At 35.9% G+C, this 16,049-nt stretch overlaps 3 protein-coding genes across 6 annotated transcripts; 2 read left to right on the top strand and 1 right to left on the bottom strand.

Annotated features, from left to right (window-relative positions):
• The first annotated feature begins 383 nt into the window (after positions 1-383).
• On the top strand, positions 384-4,230 carry dnajc5gb (DnaJ (Hsp40) homolog, subfamily C, member 5 gamma b). Its single transcript, XM_060879704.1, has 7 exons — positions 384-572; positions 994-1,115; positions 1,519-1,732; positions 1,865-2,021; positions 2,337-2,393; positions 2,503-2,562; positions 3,176-4,230. The coding sequence occupies exons 2-6, from the start codon at positions 1,003-1,005 to the stop codon at positions 2,559-2,561; spliced, it is 600 nt and encodes a 199-aa protein (XP_060735687.1). The 5' UTR covers positions 384-572; positions 994-1,002; the 3' UTR covers position 2,562; positions 3,176-4,230.
• A 217-nt stretch (positions 4,231-4,447) lies between these two features.
• On the top strand, positions 4,448-6,832 carry LOC132852367 (proton-coupled zinc antiporter SLC30A2-like). Of its 2 annotated transcripts, none has more exons than XM_060879535.1 (8): positions 4,448-4,666; positions 4,941-5,122; positions 5,329-5,475; positions 5,696-5,849; positions 5,941-6,091; positions 6,197-6,302; positions 6,393-6,515; positions 6,667-6,832. In XM_060879535.1, exons 1-8 carry the CDS (start codon positions 4,602-4,604, stop codon positions 6,810-6,812), a joined length of 1,074 nt encoding a protein of 357 aa, XP_060735518.1. In that variant the 5' UTR covers positions 4,448-4,601; the 3' UTR covers positions 6,813-6,832. The 2 variants fall into 2 exon arrangements, with proteins under 2 accessions (XP_060735518.1, XP_060735517.1); XM_060879534.1 differs by having other exon boundaries at positions 6,381-6,515.
• A 48-nt stretch (positions 6,833-6,880) lies between these two features.
• On the bottom strand, positions 6,881-14,622 carry coq8ab (coenzyme Q8A, genome duplicate b). Of its 3 annotated transcripts, none has more exons than XM_060879531.1 (15): positions 14,388-14,622; positions 14,111-14,311; positions 13,242-13,565; positions 12,570-12,636; positions 12,406-12,480; positions 11,414-11,539; positions 10,287-10,372; positions 9,982-10,122; positions 9,802-9,883; positions 9,524-9,617; positions 8,865-9,006; positions 8,511-8,618; positions 8,356-8,421; positions 8,158-8,244; positions 6,881-8,063 (listed from the first exon to the last, which is right to left on the bottom strand). In XM_060879531.1, the coding sequence occupies exons 1-15, from the start codon at positions 14,466-14,468 to the stop codon at positions 7,773-7,775; spliced, it is 1,971 nt and encodes a 656-aa protein (XP_060735514.1). In that variant the 5' UTR covers positions 14,469-14,622; the 3' UTR covers positions 6,881-7,772. The 3 variants fall into 3 exon arrangements, with proteins under 3 accessions (XP_060735514.1, XP_060735515.1, XP_060735516.1); XM_060879532.1 differs by having other exon boundaries at positions 14,111-14,264; positions 14,388-14,617; XM_060879533.1 differs by having other exon boundaries at positions 14,111-14,253; positions 14,388-14,617.
• Positions 14,623-16,049: the final 1,427 nt, after the last annotated feature.

Raw genomic sequence — 16,049 nt, 5'->3', positions numbered from 1 at the left:
ATATATATATATATATATATATATATATATATATATATACACACACACACACATACATATATATATATATATATATATATATATATATATATATATATATATATATATATATATATATATATATATATATATAAACACACAAATGCATACATACATATAATATATATGTCTAATATGTCAGCATACATATAATATATAATCATAAGTTTGATTTATGACTTTCGCACCTCGTTTACACTGATTCTCACTAATGGTCTAAGTAAACATTTAGCACTAAACGGCTAGTATTCGGCATAGTATCTGATTTATCAGCACGTGATCAAGGTGGGGTTGTTATACCTTGCCCCAGCTCCATCTGCTGACTTTCACTTTAACGCCTTTGCGCAAGCTGCTATTTTACTATAGATTCCGGAACAGAACACTTCCTGGTATTAAAAAAAAAAAAAAAGTCGCGGTTTTAGTACGTTTCGTGTTAAACATTACCGTGATAAAAATGGCATTCAGGACATCCTAAGACATTTTGAAACAGCGGATAAAGCTCGTTATAATCTCAGTTCTTTGTCTGTGGAGAGGTAGGTAAATAAATAAAATCAGTTTGTTCGCTTGTGAAAGATTTTCTGCCACTTGACCTGCTGTAGCCGGTTGCTCTGCGTTCAGCCATTTTTGGCAAGCAGCTTTCACCTGGAATGTCTTTCCTTTTAAAAAGTAAAACAAAACATACGATTTAACCTAGAAGTATTAATGTTAACTTCTAGTAAGGTTTTTCTCTCATGTTACTTTAACAAACTATACTAACACTACTTACTGTTTTTTCCCTACTTTTGCTGCTGCTGGTTCAGACCACTACAGACTAATACTATACTAAAACAGCACATTTGTCATCCCATTCACTTCCTCTTTGTTTCTTTGCAGCTAAGAAGTGTTTAAATGAGGCTATACAGCCATACAGACCTGTATAAATGTAGGTTTTCATGTTGTTCGTGGGATTTTCAGAATTTAAGGATGACAGACCCCAACAAACCTGGGCGTAAGCTGTCCACATCAGGAGAAAGCTTATACAAGACCCTGGACTTGCAAAAAGGAGCTTCATCTGAGGACATTAAAAAAGCTTATAGGTAAATTGCCGTTGCATGACTTAATAATATCATTAACCTTTTTTTTTACTTAAAATTACAGATACTCCATTTAATATGAGTATTTTTTTTTTTGCCTAATTGCTTCTCTGTTTTTGCTTTGAAACTAAAGTGCTGCCCAAATTACAATAAACATATCTGATGATATGCTCACCTGTTCTTAATTATTGCATTGGTGTGTTTACTGTAACATATACATATGTAGTTTGTATGTACTCATATCACCAAGAAAAATGATTTCTGTAACATACAGGATATTCAAAGCCTAATATTTATAGACTTGAGCAGTATTGGTGCACATCTAATATGTCAGCATGCATTCATGTTGACATACCATTGAATAAGGTATACATTAACGTAAATGCACCAATTAATGTGCTTTTAGAAAACTTGCACTCCGTTATCACCCAGACAAGAACCCAGACAACCCAGAGGCTGCTGAAAAGTTTAAAGTGATCAACAATGCTAACTCCATTCTTAATGATGAGACCAAACGTCAGATCTACGATCAGTATGGATCCATGGGCCTTTACGTGGCTGACCAGTTTGGAGAAGAAAGTGTTAAATACTATTTCCTCATGTCAAAATGCTGGTTCAAGGTGGGCAATGTTTGTCTCTCTCCACTCATTGTAGAAATCCGAAGCCTTGTTTAATTTTATACATTTAAAAAAATTATTTTAAAAGCATGTTACCACCTTTAATATCTGTTTTTCTGTCCCCTGTCTTTTCAGGCACTTTTTTTCTGTACCATGTTCTTCACTTGCTGCTGTTGCTTCTGCTGCTGCTGCTGCTGCTGTGGGAAGTGTGGATCAAAAGAGGAAGAGGAGGAATACTTCTATGTGGATCCTGAGCAGCTTGAAGCTCAAATGTTTGAAGAGCAAAACAAAGGTGAAATAATCACTAAAGAAGTGACATGAGCGAAATAATTGCATACATTTCTGACATACTTAGAAATAGGTAGTCAAGCAACTTTTGTGGTAATTGCAAATAGCCAGTAACCCATAAAAGTGAAAATACTTTAACTTGTTTAAAGATAAAGACCAATTCATAATAAAATCAATAGTTTGCACCATTGACAATTACACATACAGTATAGTTTCTTATGTTGTCTGGGGAAATTTTTCTTTATAAGTACTTGTGAACGTATATATTGTGAGCACTGATCTTTCTTCAGTTGCACCTCTTCTGTCATTTGCTTTACAGGGAATCAAACTGTTATTGTCGGACAGCCAGTTCCCTCTGAAGCTCCAGGAGCTTCACGTGAGTATTTGCATACTGTTGCATACATAATGTTTACGGACTGCCATAGCGCAAAGGCACGTAAATGCATATAAATAATCCATCATTTTATTTTGCTTCTGTTCTACAGCACAGGGTCCTGTGATCATAGGCATGCCTATTCCTAGTCAAGACACTGTGGACCATTAAGGTTAGGACGTCTGTTTTATATTATAGATCAATTCACTGCAGCAAAGTAAAAGACTGCATAAATCTCACTGCTCCTTCTCATTCCCATTGCTCCAGTTCTTTACTAACCAGAAGCAAAATCTCTTCTGATCTGTTCATTATTAAAAGGATACATCCACAGCACTGCTAAATATGTTTTGTATATAGTTAAAATGATCAACTATTTCTTAATAAAATGCAGGCCAGTAATTGTGCTAATTTTAAGCATTATTTTCCAGATTAAAAAAATGATCTAGAAGCAGTAGAATAAGAAAACTTAAAAATAGGAAAACTTCTAGAAATAGGTTTGATTATTCTTAGATTTGGTTTAATCTAATCATTTAATAAATAGAAATAACAGATATATTTGACTAGATTCAAGATCTCACTTCCTAAGATGTCATTTTTACAGTGTACCATCATCACTGAGGAACCTGTTAAAGGTGTTTTAAAAAAAATTTAAAAAAAAAGGAATTTTTTGATTGCTGATCTACTGGTTAATTAATTCAGGATGCAGACCTGGCTGGAAATGTCAGAAAGGGGCACATTATGCCAGAATGAACTACTACAGTGCTTCATTTCTTTTCTTCCTGTAGGTGGAGACAGCCATAAACACAAAGCCAGCTCTCCACAGAACATCAGCCTTTTGCCTTTAAAGATCAAACAAGTACAGCCACGTCATTGAACTTGGCCCACTGGCACTTGAGGAAATTTTGGCTGATGGACAGGGGCTGCATATAGTGTGTGTGTGTGTGTGTGTGCATGCGTGTGCATACGCGCTCTCTGTGGAGTAAAAGTGGTTCAGAATATACCGTTTACACTCACTGTACTTTTCCTTCTGTACTTTTAATGTGGTATCAAGTTCTTTCCCATATTTAGATATTTATATAGTGAAATCTTTTAAATTGACAGTAACCAATTTGTTTCTCCAGCCCAAAAAATATACTGGTATTCATATTGTACATGAGATTGGGTGGGATACTTTGTAATTCCAAAACCTCTTTAGGAGCACACAATACCAGCCGGTTTGGCCTGCCTTTGTTTATTTGTCTTAAATACAAATTTAAATGGGAACTACATTTTAGTTTAAATGACTGTGACCATGACACATTCATATTTATCTTTACTCATAATAGCATATTGGCACTATTTAAATATTTTCGACATTTAGCATGGACTTTAAAAACACTTTAAATGCAGCAGTGATTGGACTACAATGCTGTATTAGAGCAGTTGCAATACTTTGCTTGACAGCATACTGTGATTAAAAAATACAAGCATACATGCCTTAGAATAAATGCTGTTTTTGCATGCTCTTGGTGAAAAACATTACCCACAGTACCCAAGAAAATATTTTGAAATCTGGTATTTAGATTTATGAATAATGTACTAAGAACAAGTCAGAGGTTACTCAGGTATCTTCCAGATTGACATTTTCATGCTTCTGGGATCTCATTAAGATATTTTACTTTTGAGAAATTCAAACAATGGCATAACTGTAATGACTCATCTGATATATATTTTTATATTAGTGTAATGCAAAAATACGGTTCAATGCTTCAGATGTTTGTGCAATATAAAAATGTTTGTATTTGTACATTGGAAGTGTATGCTATGATTTAAATTGAATAAATTATACTTTTGATTGCCAGATTGTTGTATCTGTTGAAATTGTTTTTATTTGACTGACCTCCATATGCCACGTTTTTTTTATGTAAAGCTTTAAAGATCACAACTGAATTTTGTCTTGAGTGTTGTTTGTCTATATAACATATAACCTTGGTGGTGGGGTTGAATGGGAATTTTTGGTCTTGCTTATCTTTGAAAAATTATGTCAATAAGACTTTTTAAACATTGCGCAATGTAGGGACAGCATGTGAAACGGCATATGGCTATGTTCTATTTCTTGCTGCACTTTTTCATATTGAAAGTTTGGTTTGGTTTGTTTCTAGTGTGAGGAGTCTAGTGTGTTCTTATTTGTTAGTATTTTCTCTGAGGTTTGTTTTAGAGAAAAAGGATTCCATGGTAGATTTGGTAAAGGCGCAGTTCACAAGGCAGGAAAATACTCAGTATTCTCTTCTTCTGGGGTAAGTCATAAGCTCATGTACAAGTAAATTTCAATTTTGGGGAAGAGATTGTGCCTTCATTTGTGGACATCTTACAAGGTTATGTAAAAGGGTTGCCAAACAACTTCAGACAAGAATCTTGGATTTAGTAAAAAAAAAAAAAAAAACAATTATTTCTGAGATCTATCATTTCACACTAAGAATGAACGTTAAAGAAAAAAAATCAGTAAATAGAACAAAGGTAACGTTTTGAAATGTCAAAATGATTTTCTATGCTAAATGTATTTATTTTCAGTTCGTCTGATGAGCTGAAGGATGACTACCTTATCACTGAATTGGAAGAAGAACAGTGGATGTCATTTCACTGTCATAGCAGCCGAGCAGCATGCAGTCAAAACCATGAGAAATTAGTAGCCCAGAGAAAACTGCAGATCACATGCATGATCTGTTTGGTCTTCCTGATTGCAGAACTCATAGGTAGCAATACTTTGTGTATACTGTTCATACTATGAGCATAATGAATGACTATGTGGGATGCTGTAACTACATGGAATATAACAATTCCATTATCACAGATTCTACAGACACAATCCTATGGGTTACAATACCTGTCTAGATTTTTCCTGTTCCTCATTTAGTCTGCTGTTTATCACTGCCTTGCATTTGAATTTCTTCTCTCAAAGGTGGCTATGTTGCTCATAGTCTTGCTGTAATGACTGATGCAGCCCATCTTCTCACTGACTTGGGCAGCATTCTGCTAAGCCTCTTTTCCCTGTGGATCTCCAAAAAACCTGCTTCTAAAAGCATGACTTATGGCTGGCACCGCTCAGGTTAGGTGGTTACATTAACTAAAGTCCCCTGCTTTATTATTGTTTACAAACAAATCTTAAAAAAAAAAAAAATCCTTTTTGAAGTTTATCTTTTTGACTCATTTCAGAGGTCTGAAACTTTACCTCTTAACATCATCTGCATAGATTCAAACATATTTGCATGCTATTGGTTACCATTTAATAAGACAGCTGAATATGATACTTTACCCATTTTCCACAGAGATATTGGGTGGCTTGTTTTCAGTGTTGTCCATTTGGGTTGTGACTGCTGTACTGCTGTTCATTGCAATCCAAAGAATCATCAGTAATGACTATGAGATTAATAGCAATGTCATGCTCATCACCTCTGGCTGTGCTGTGGTGGTAAATATCTTGTAAGTGCTTTAATGACATCAGTTTCATACCTCGAACTATTAAACTTGTTCAAGTAATATTAACATTGTATCCTTGTGGGATTATTTTTAGAATGGTGTTTATTCTACACCAGTCTCCAGGCTCTCATGATCACAGCCATGATCACAGTAACACCAGTGTGAGGGCAGCTTTCATCCATGTGCTGGGAGACTTGCTGCAGAGTCTGGGAGTTCTGCTAGCTGCCACAATCATCTACTTTTGGGTAGTGGCCATTTGGTCAAGTCTCTATGCACAGTATATCTCCTTTTTTCTTTCAATTAAATTCATAGTCCAGTTAGGGAAATAATATATTCTTTCTCTCGTACAGCCTGAATGGAAAGTAGCAGATCCTATTTGTACATTTTTGTTTTCCATACTTATTCTTGCAACAACATCCACTATTCTGAAAGAAATTTTCAGAGTGCTCATGGAGGGTAAGTAGATAATCCAACAGTTGTCAATCATCAAATGTTTCGTAAGGCAACAACAGTATATTATGCCTTTGTTTTAAGGAACACCACCAGGTATAGACTATGACTCTGTAAAAGACAGTCTGCTATCAGTCAGAGGAGTCAAAACAATACACAGTCTTCACATTTGGGCACTGACCATGAGTCAGCAACAGATGTCTGTCCATGTTCTCATAGGTAAGACTATGTTAAGTTTCTCAAGAAAAAACAAATATTAATTTAACAGTATGGCATTTGGCAAGTGAAATAACAAATGAATGCAAGAATATTTCCTTTTTTTTTAATGTATTTTACAGTATGTTTAAAAGTTAATGATGTTTTTCTCTAGATGAACAAACTGATCCACATACTACACTTAAGGATATGACAAAATTGCTCCAGACTGAATTCAGCTTTCACAACATCACCATTCAGATAGAAGCATATTCAGAGGAAATGGCTTACTGCAGTGAGTGCCAGGACAGAACCGACTAAGTTATTGCAGTAGGATTGTCCTGGAAAGCACAACTTTCTCAACACTGTCATTAATGTCAAACACTGTATTTATATTTCTAGTGTACCACTATGCGACATTTATTAGATTGATCATGGATTTTAAGGGCAACATTTTTCTATTAACATCATATGGTATAATATCAGTACATAGAAGCTCTGATTCAATATCCAATGTACCGTTCTTGCAGAAATGTCTTGCTGTATTTTTCCATCAATGATCCCACTCTATTTCTGTAAAACCAGAATAGAACCTTGAAAAAGTTCTACAACAACTCAAAAGCCTTAAATGTTGTCACTTTAAAACTGATTATCTTCCCAGAACATGGTTGAAAAGTGTTTTATTTCCCTTATACCACAGCAGTAATCCAATGCTTACCATTTTATTCATTCAAAAACTGGCACAACATACACAGTTGGAAATGTTTTAAATTTACTAGTTTAATCTGTAGTTAGATTACTCACCAGCCTCTCTTTTTTTGCCCTCATCTTTTAATTTTTTGAAAAATAAATGCAATCCCTTCATGATGAGGCCTTTTTTCTATTATGGAAACAGCATATAGCATACTATAAAATACTGGCACGGAATACTGGCACAACACAAAGGTGATGTGGTATTTATGCTGACTTCTTTAGAAATGGCCTTGGCATATGTCTTGATCACAAATGAACTTTAGTAACAAGCTTTTTTGCAAATTCATTACCTTTTTACTTCATGCCATTTAGAAGTAATTCAGACAGTAATTTTCCATATGTCTCATTTAACATTTTTCATTACAGAAGAAAAGACATTCCTACATTTCTCAGACATCATCCTTAAATTCATTTCTTTTCTATAGATAAAGTAAAAGTGCACATTTAGAAGTGTCATGAAATTTTTTTGACATCTTAAATGTAGTCTGGCTTTCTGGACTTCCTATAAACTTCATACAAAACTGCTCACTAGGCAGTTTGTGTTTGTCGATCACGCCAATATTTGGAATAGGCCTCCTGAAACATGTTCTTACAGCACAGCTTGGCTTTCAGGCGGGAGCAGATAAGAAATGAGCCTCCCATCTTACGGTGCAGAGAGTAAGTCTCTTCTGGAGGAGGGGTGAGTCGCTGCTTTAGCATGACAGGGATGAGGCTGTGGATCTGCTCCGTCGTTCTCTGAGTGCCAAAGTCAAAGGGCTCGTCTGAGGCAAACGCATCCCCGAGAATCATAACTGCATCCACATGGGCGTTCATCATTGCCTGCAAAACATTTAGAGAAATAAAGAGAAACCACATTTCGAATTAAGGTCCTGAGAACAAATGTGCAATGTTATCTCTTGTGAGAAAAACTTACCTTTGACTCATAACCTGTTAGAAATTTCATATCAATTGATCGTTGTAAAACCCCCTCCATATTTCTGTCTGCTGCAGCCTTGATGATCTAACAGGGATAGGAAAAACATTTTAAATGAAGTGACATTTAATATTTGAGATCGTTCCCATGCTGCTTCTGCAAATAAGAGAATGACAAATTCATACACGGAGTCTTTACCTCGATATATAAGTCTGTGAAAGTTGCATCAAAACCCCTTGTGGCTCCAAAATCCAACAGTGCAACCTGAAAAAGTTAGTCATAATATCCTTTGTTAGTTCATAAACTTTAAGGATGTATTGCTACATGTATAGCTAAATAAAACACATATATACCTTGTGCTTTTGTGGGTCAAAGAAGAAATTTGACCAATTCGGATCAGTCTGCATATATCTGAACTCAAAGAGCTCTCTCAAGCAAAGAATCAATATCTGCTCACAGATCTATTACAGGACATCAAAGATATGATATTAGATGAAATTAGATATGGCTTTTTAATAAGACTATATAACAAAATCCTAATGAAATTAATTTACAGTACTTCTCAATTAATTGCCCAGGGCTAACTTTGGGACTCCCTGAATTCACCAAGATAACATTCCCTTAATTATAATTAATTATATACCTTTAAATTTTTTGTGGAGTGGAATGATGTACACAAATACAGTATGACTTAGTGGAAGACTTACCTCATTCTTAAGTTCCTGCGGCAGATCCTCAGCTTTATCCAGAGGGAAACCAGACACCAGCTCAGTAGTGAGGACATGCTGGCTGCTTAGTTCATCCACAACATTTGGCACATAGAAGAAAGGGTGATCCTTCAATAACTCTCTATAAAGCACAAATAAATAAATAAAGCAATTGTTAATTCTCGCATTTATTATGACTAATCATAGTTAGTATAATATTATAATTATATTATAATAATTATAATATAATATTATACATAATTTACTTATTGGGCATTATTAATTGTCATATTTGACAATTAACTTCGTCAAATATGGTCAAAGATCATTGCCAGCTGAGGTTTTTTTTTACACATTGACACCAATAAAAATACTGTTTTTCTCTCAGAAAGCTGCCCTGAATCCTAAAAGAAAGAGAGACTGAAATTGAACTTCCCTTCCCTTTCTACAATGTAAATTAATATCTACCATATCCTGAAGCTCTGTTCAATAAATTATTACCTCTTATTTTTTCTCCTTAGCAAGATAAACTACATGCACAGGCTGATGCACTGAGAAATAGGCAGACCATTCAGTGACCTGAAAATTACATGATTTATTTACATGTCATAATGAGTAAAAATATTGTCTGTATAATTACTGCTGTTTCAGATACTCACTGAAATTTTTTGGCACATTTGGCTTCCCTTACGTAATCACACTCGAGAGCAAGTTCCCTGCTCATAACTTCTATCAAGTGCTCTGGAAACAGACCTGCACCGAAATGTCATATGAACAGACTTAGTTAAACACAGCACTTACGGTTTAAATGTTAAACGTAATACAGTATATATGTAATATTGAAATGACAATAAAAGCTTCTTGACTTCACTTGGAAGCATTTATATTACAAATGAAACAAGGGCTCTATCTTTAAATTTCTATCAAACTCTAATACCTTCAGGTAATGCATTACTCAAACTGAGGACGGCCATTAGGTTGTTGACATCACTGCTGATGCTTTTGGCCACTCCAGGGTACTAGTAAATATATAGGAAACAATCACAATTCTTCAGCATAATTAGCTTTTATCATTACTGTTTTTATTACTTAGTGCTGACAAATGTATTTTTATTACCTGGATCTTCATAGCCACTTCTCTGCCATCCTTCATCCTAGCCAGGTGAACCTGACCAATCGAGGCAGCAGCAAAAGGCTTATCTTCAAAGAACTCCAAATTATCGCGCCAGTTTGGGCCCAAGTCATTGCTCACTACTTTCTGCCATAGAAAGAAATCACATCAAAATTTACTACATAGTGCCTGTACTACACATAGCGTGCTGCCATTCTGCAATACACAGGAACATCATGTGCTCATTTGTGAAATCTTATTTTTAAAACATGGGAAAAGCAGTTTTTAAACTCTCACATTTGAAACTATACCATCATTTGCTTGGTTGGCATAAAGTCAGCATTCTGTCGAACACGGTCAAAGATCTTTGCCAGCTGAGGATTGATGAAAGCATCATCTAGGAAAATAAACAGAAACTCCTGGCTCAGAGGATGGTGACAAAGCATAAAGCTATCTGATACAGAAATGACTTGGCTGATTATTGTGGCTGGTAAGCTGTCAGGGACATTTATTTTAGGCTATTGCACATTTAAGCCTGCTGCTTTTGGTGTGAACATTACTCATGTTGCATGATCTACCGTATACTATTGTTCTTTTCATAGGTACAGTTTGGATTTCCCAACAATAAAGTAATGATCTTCCTCTTTAGTTAGGTAGGTAAGTAACAGCATGACGCTTCACCAACAGCCATAGAATTTAAACAACATAATATAGTTTTAAGAATCAATATATCATTCCATAAAAACTGTTTAAAAATAGTAAATTTATTCAGTGCCATTTAAATTCAGCCAAATGGCTTGAGGCCATGGAAAGCATTAACAGCAAAAGCTGTTACAGCTATCAGTATAGATGACAACTATAACTGTGGACATGTGTGGTAGAAGACTACAGAGCAGCTGCAATAAAACACAGGCATGAAACCAGGCATGGATCCAAATGAGGTGGAAAACTACTCAGGTGGAAAAGTAAAGGTGCTCAGCAAACAGAGACATGCTCCTACATAGCTTCCCTGATGTTTTCAAAAAGGTTGCCGTGATATAGCAGGATGACATTTATGTCAAGGCACACTGCCAAATTCTTAACCAAAATAAACACAATCGTCTGCACTAAGTAGGGGCCGTATACACTATAGACAATATCAAGGGCAGTTCAGGGATTTGCTGCAGGCAAACAAACCCTGAATCAAAAAAAACAAACAGACCTGGACACAGAGTAAGGAGACATACTAAACAACAATGGCATCAACTTGTTCAAGACATAGGGAGAAAAATCTTGGTGTAATCCATAAACATTCCAATTTACTAATATGTTCATTTATGAACAAGATATTTAATTTTTATGTTCACATCAAAGAATGTACTGTTGACATTAGTATGAAGGAAAAGGAGGATTTTAGGATTAAATTAAATGAAATTAAAGGAGGATAATAAGCTCTCACCTTGGATGCTGAGCATTTGCCCAAGTTTAAGAGCAGCTCCTCTAACTTTACACAGAGTCCGAACAATTCGTTCAGCGTTAGCCTCAGAAACAAATGGGTTTGAATCAAAGATAGCTTTTTTACTCCCTGCAGAAAAGGATCAATCAGTTCAACTCAAAGAAGCATTTTAATTGACACTTATAGTAGCAGAAATAAGTATTAAACACATCAACAATCATTAAACATATTTCCAATGGAGCTATCAACATGGAATTTAGAGCAGACAATGATATTAAATAAATAAACAAACAAACACAGCTAGAAATAAAAAAAACGCCAATCCATGAAAAAGTTATTTTCAGTAAAGTACAGTATCATGAGACACAAAAAAGTACATAACATGCTAGCAAAAAGTAATACATCTTTAAGAAGCCTTTGTTTGTAGTAACTTCAAGGTGCTTCCTGTACCCAGAAATTAATCTCCCACATTGTTTAGGTGGGATTTCTTTTGTGAATTTCTTCTACATAGTCTTTTCCAGGGGGTCCATTTAAATTTTTAGTTTATGACACAAATGGGTTTAAGTCTGGTGGTTCATGGCTCAACTCATCTTCCATTCAATAACTTTGATTTTACTGAAACCATGAGAAAAAAAATTTATGCTTCCATCTTCAAACTGAATAATTTGTTAACAAATGATTTGTCTATGTGCATTTGTTTTACAGAGATAATACCAGCATCTGATCTAGGCTTCATGTCAATGTAGCATTGGAGATATGCTGAAGAAATGTTGAATACGTCTTTGTAATTTATGCTTCTTGCTCACTGTTGGTCCAAAGGGCCAATGTGACACTAGAATAGGAATCAACCTACAAGGTTCACATAAATAATTGTATAATAAAATTAAATAATAACAACAGCTCTTAACAGAACATGCCAGTTCTTGATTTAAAAATGTTCCTTTGTCCAAATGGCACAGTCAAATAAAAATAAAATAAAATACTAATAAGATTACCTTTTTTCTCCTCTGATCTGAGGCTCTTCTTTGCCACTTCAGCAATAGCTCCCAACCCCAGGCCAACTGCCAAGCCTAAAGGTCATGGATTATAAATTATACATTTTACTTGTCCACCCCACAGTATCACATAATTATGCTAAGTTGCTGGCAATTCCTATTACCTCCAAAATTTGCCAAACGTCCCAGCCTTGTAACTGGTACTTTGCGCTCACGTGCACTCTCGCTGAGCTAAAACAAAAGCAAAAAAAAATACATTATTTTTATTATTATGTTTACTACTTAAGGTACTACTTAACTACAGCTTAAGGTACAAACCTACAAACCTCAGAATGTATACAAAAAGTGATGTCAATGGTTTTGATTGTTGCTTTTTGTGAAAGAAAAGAAAGCCAGTTTGTGTTCAAAAGAATTTTAAACTATACTGTTTCATAACCAAACCAAATCTGGTTCAGTTTAATAGTGGTATTAACTAGTGGTAAATATTAAGTGGTAAATCTTTATAGCCTGATGTTAATTCTTAGAAATTGTGCTTGTCTAAATATTTTATCAACTGTTATGTATTACCTAATGAATTTGATCTTAAGTCTCAATGTGTCCTAATTAATCTAATTATGAGCATAAAATTACATATAGGGTTCACATCCATGGCTTTGAAATTCTGTATATAATGTACCCAGTCACTCCAAAACATGGATGATGCTCAAAGCCAATTATGTACCATAAAATTATACATGGTCTTATCTAAAATAATAGCAATACATATGTACTGTCAATCTAACTTAAATTTGATTTTTTGTTAGGTGTTGGGACAAATCTGAAAATTTCTACTGTACCATCTGCTTGTGTTTCTTGGATGTGTCAGGACCTTCCTTTTTGGCATCGCTCCAGTGCCAATGATCTTGATGGAAGGAACGAGTCTGGTTGTAACTTGGAAGTTGTGGTTGTGTATGCCTTTCAAATAACTTGCATATGGTTTCCCCCAAACATTTGTGGCCATAATTGTTGATCGCTCCATTGCTTTCTTCATTGTCTTTCAGAGAACTTAGAGCCCTGACATGCTCAGCACTATTTGGTCCTGTGCCAATGTGAGGAAGACTATAGATTGATTTTACAACACCTCTACCTGTTGTTACAGTTCTCTCTGTGGAGCTATATTCCTGCAAAAGAAACACACCACATAACTTACAGCAAACAAAGTGGGATGTAAGAATCAAAGGAATTAATTTGTTGGGAAATATCTTCTGTGAGCAAACGTGCTCATGGCCATGCCTACTTTGTGATTATTGTATTCAAATTTGCATATTATTGTGAGAAACACATGCTCCATATTTATGCGAATGCTGTTGTAGGTTATACACACTGTACATCTTGGTATATTATTTAACAGATTATCAGCATATGCTTATGGCTTATCTAGACATGGTTTGTTTGGCTTCTGACAGATCACTTATATCTGCAAATCCAATTTAAAAACAATTCATATTAGATTTATTGTATTACTCCTACAACACAGGTCATTTCAATCCTGAAGAGCAACTTTATCACTATGTTAACCAGAAAATAAATTCAGAAAAATCAAACAGAAAGACTTTATTCAGCCTTTTATACACCCAGTGTTTCCGAGCTCTAACACTCAGTAGGTGGTAGTTTAGCTGGTTCAATACCAAAGTAACCACTTCTTATTTACTTATGTCTTACTTACCTGTTCTTTCAGATGCTGTTGTATAAGACCCAGGTGTTCTCTCCTCTGAACACTCAGAATATGACTTTGATATATCACTTGCTTCAGTCTGGTTAGTCTTCTCATTAGCAAAATATCTGCTGCCATGACTTCCCCTTTCCAACCTACAAGTTTCCTCAAGTTTACACCACAAACAAATTCAGAGTTTAAAATTCCTGGGTCCTGTCAGAGGCATTTTTGGGATAATTAGTTTACTGCATTAACTCTTAACAATATCCAACTCCTTAATTATACTTACCACAAAATCCTGAACGTTTCTGTTCCACAAATTAAAAACTCTAGATGCACACAAGTAGTCACAAGTGCATGAAACTAGCATTCAGCAGCCTCTGTGGCATAGTTAGAAATGCTGATTGACCAGCAAGAGCAACTCATCAAAGTAGTAGTAAACACTACCATTCAAGAAGACATTTAACCTTCTTTAGAAACAGACGCATGAACAACAGGCATGGAGGCGGGTTGACCTTGCAAAATACACTCTAACTTTTATGTATCTAAAGTAACCTGACTGCCACCTAGTGGTAAATACTGGGACACACGACCTTAAATTCAGAATTTCATTCTTTTTGATGAAGAAGTAAAAGAAGACAATAAAAACCATGTTGGATATTAGGTTCATGTGTCATTTTGACTCATTTACTGCCAGCTGAGACAGATAAAAATATATTTGAAATCAAAAATCTTAAAAACATTGATGTTGTTAGGGATCAGTAAGCCCTTGTGCTCAGGGCTCTTCCTGTTAGCAGGTGTGTAGCATGTGTATGAGTGCAACTAAGATATGGAAGTAATATAATGTTGAAGAAATTCACCTATTTGTTTTTATTTTCACTTTCTATTTTATTTTAAAAAGCACTCTGTGTCTATTATCAACACATTTCCCAAACTGTTTCATAATCAAAATAGAATAGAGTCTGTGTAATATCAATTTGACTGTAATAGTGGATGCAGCAAAAAGTTAAGTGTAGAGTTATGCAACTTTAGTGTAGAGTTATGCAACATTCGGGTCCAGTCGGGTTAAAAAAATGCCAACGGGTCGGGTCGGACTCGGGCCGACATCACACTGCACACTGCACGACTGTCGGATTTCGCCCCCTAGTGACATCTAGCCATGGGGGTCACAGTCCAGTGACTTCTGTGCCGGTCCCAAGCCCGGATAAATAGAGAGGGTTGCGTCAGGAAGGGCATCCGGCATAAAACATTACCAAATCTAACCATGCGAGTTGTCAGTAAGAATTTCATACCGGATCGGTCGAGGCCCGGGTTAACAACGACCGCCATCGGCGCCGTTGACCTACAGGGCGCCGGTGGAAATTGGGCTACTGTTGGTCGAAGGAGTAGAGGAGGGAGGAGAGTGCACAGACAGAGAGAGAAGAGGAAAGGTAAGAGTGTAGGACTGAGAATAGGGACTCTGAATGTTGGTACTATGACAGGGAAAGGTAGAGAGCTGGCTGATATGATGGAGAGAAGGAAGGTGGATATACTGTGTGTACAGGAGACCAAGTGGAAGGGTAGCAAGGCTCATAGTATAGGAGCAGGATTCAAGCTGTTTTATTATGGTGTGGATAGTAAGAGAAATGGGGTAGGTGTGGTCCTGAAGGAGGAGTTTGTGAGGAATGTTCTGGAGGTGAAGAGAGTGTCAGACAGGGTGATGAGTCTGAAGTTAGAGATTGAAGGGGTGATGTTGAATGTTGTTAGTGGTTATGCCCCACAGGTAGGTTGTGAGTTAGAGGAGAAAGAGAGATTCTGGTGTGAATTCGATGAGGTGATTGAGAGTATTCCCACGGGTGAGAGAGTGGTGATAGGAGCGGATTTTAATGGACATGTTGGTGAGGGGAACACAGGTGATGAGGAGGTGATGGGCAAGTTTGGAGTTAAGGAAAGGAACCTTGAAGGACAGATG

The sequence above is a fragment of the Tachysurus vachellii genome, chromosome 10 (assembly GCF_030014155.1).
Source record: "Tachysurus vachellii isolate PV-2020 chromosome 10, HZAU_Pvac_v1, whole genome shotgun sequence".
In the NCBI taxonomy this organism is placed as follows: Eukaryota; Metazoa; Chordata; class Actinopteri; order Siluriformes; family Bagridae; genus Tachysurus; species Tachysurus vachellii.
This window is presented reverse-complemented; position numbering and strand designations above follow the sequence as displayed.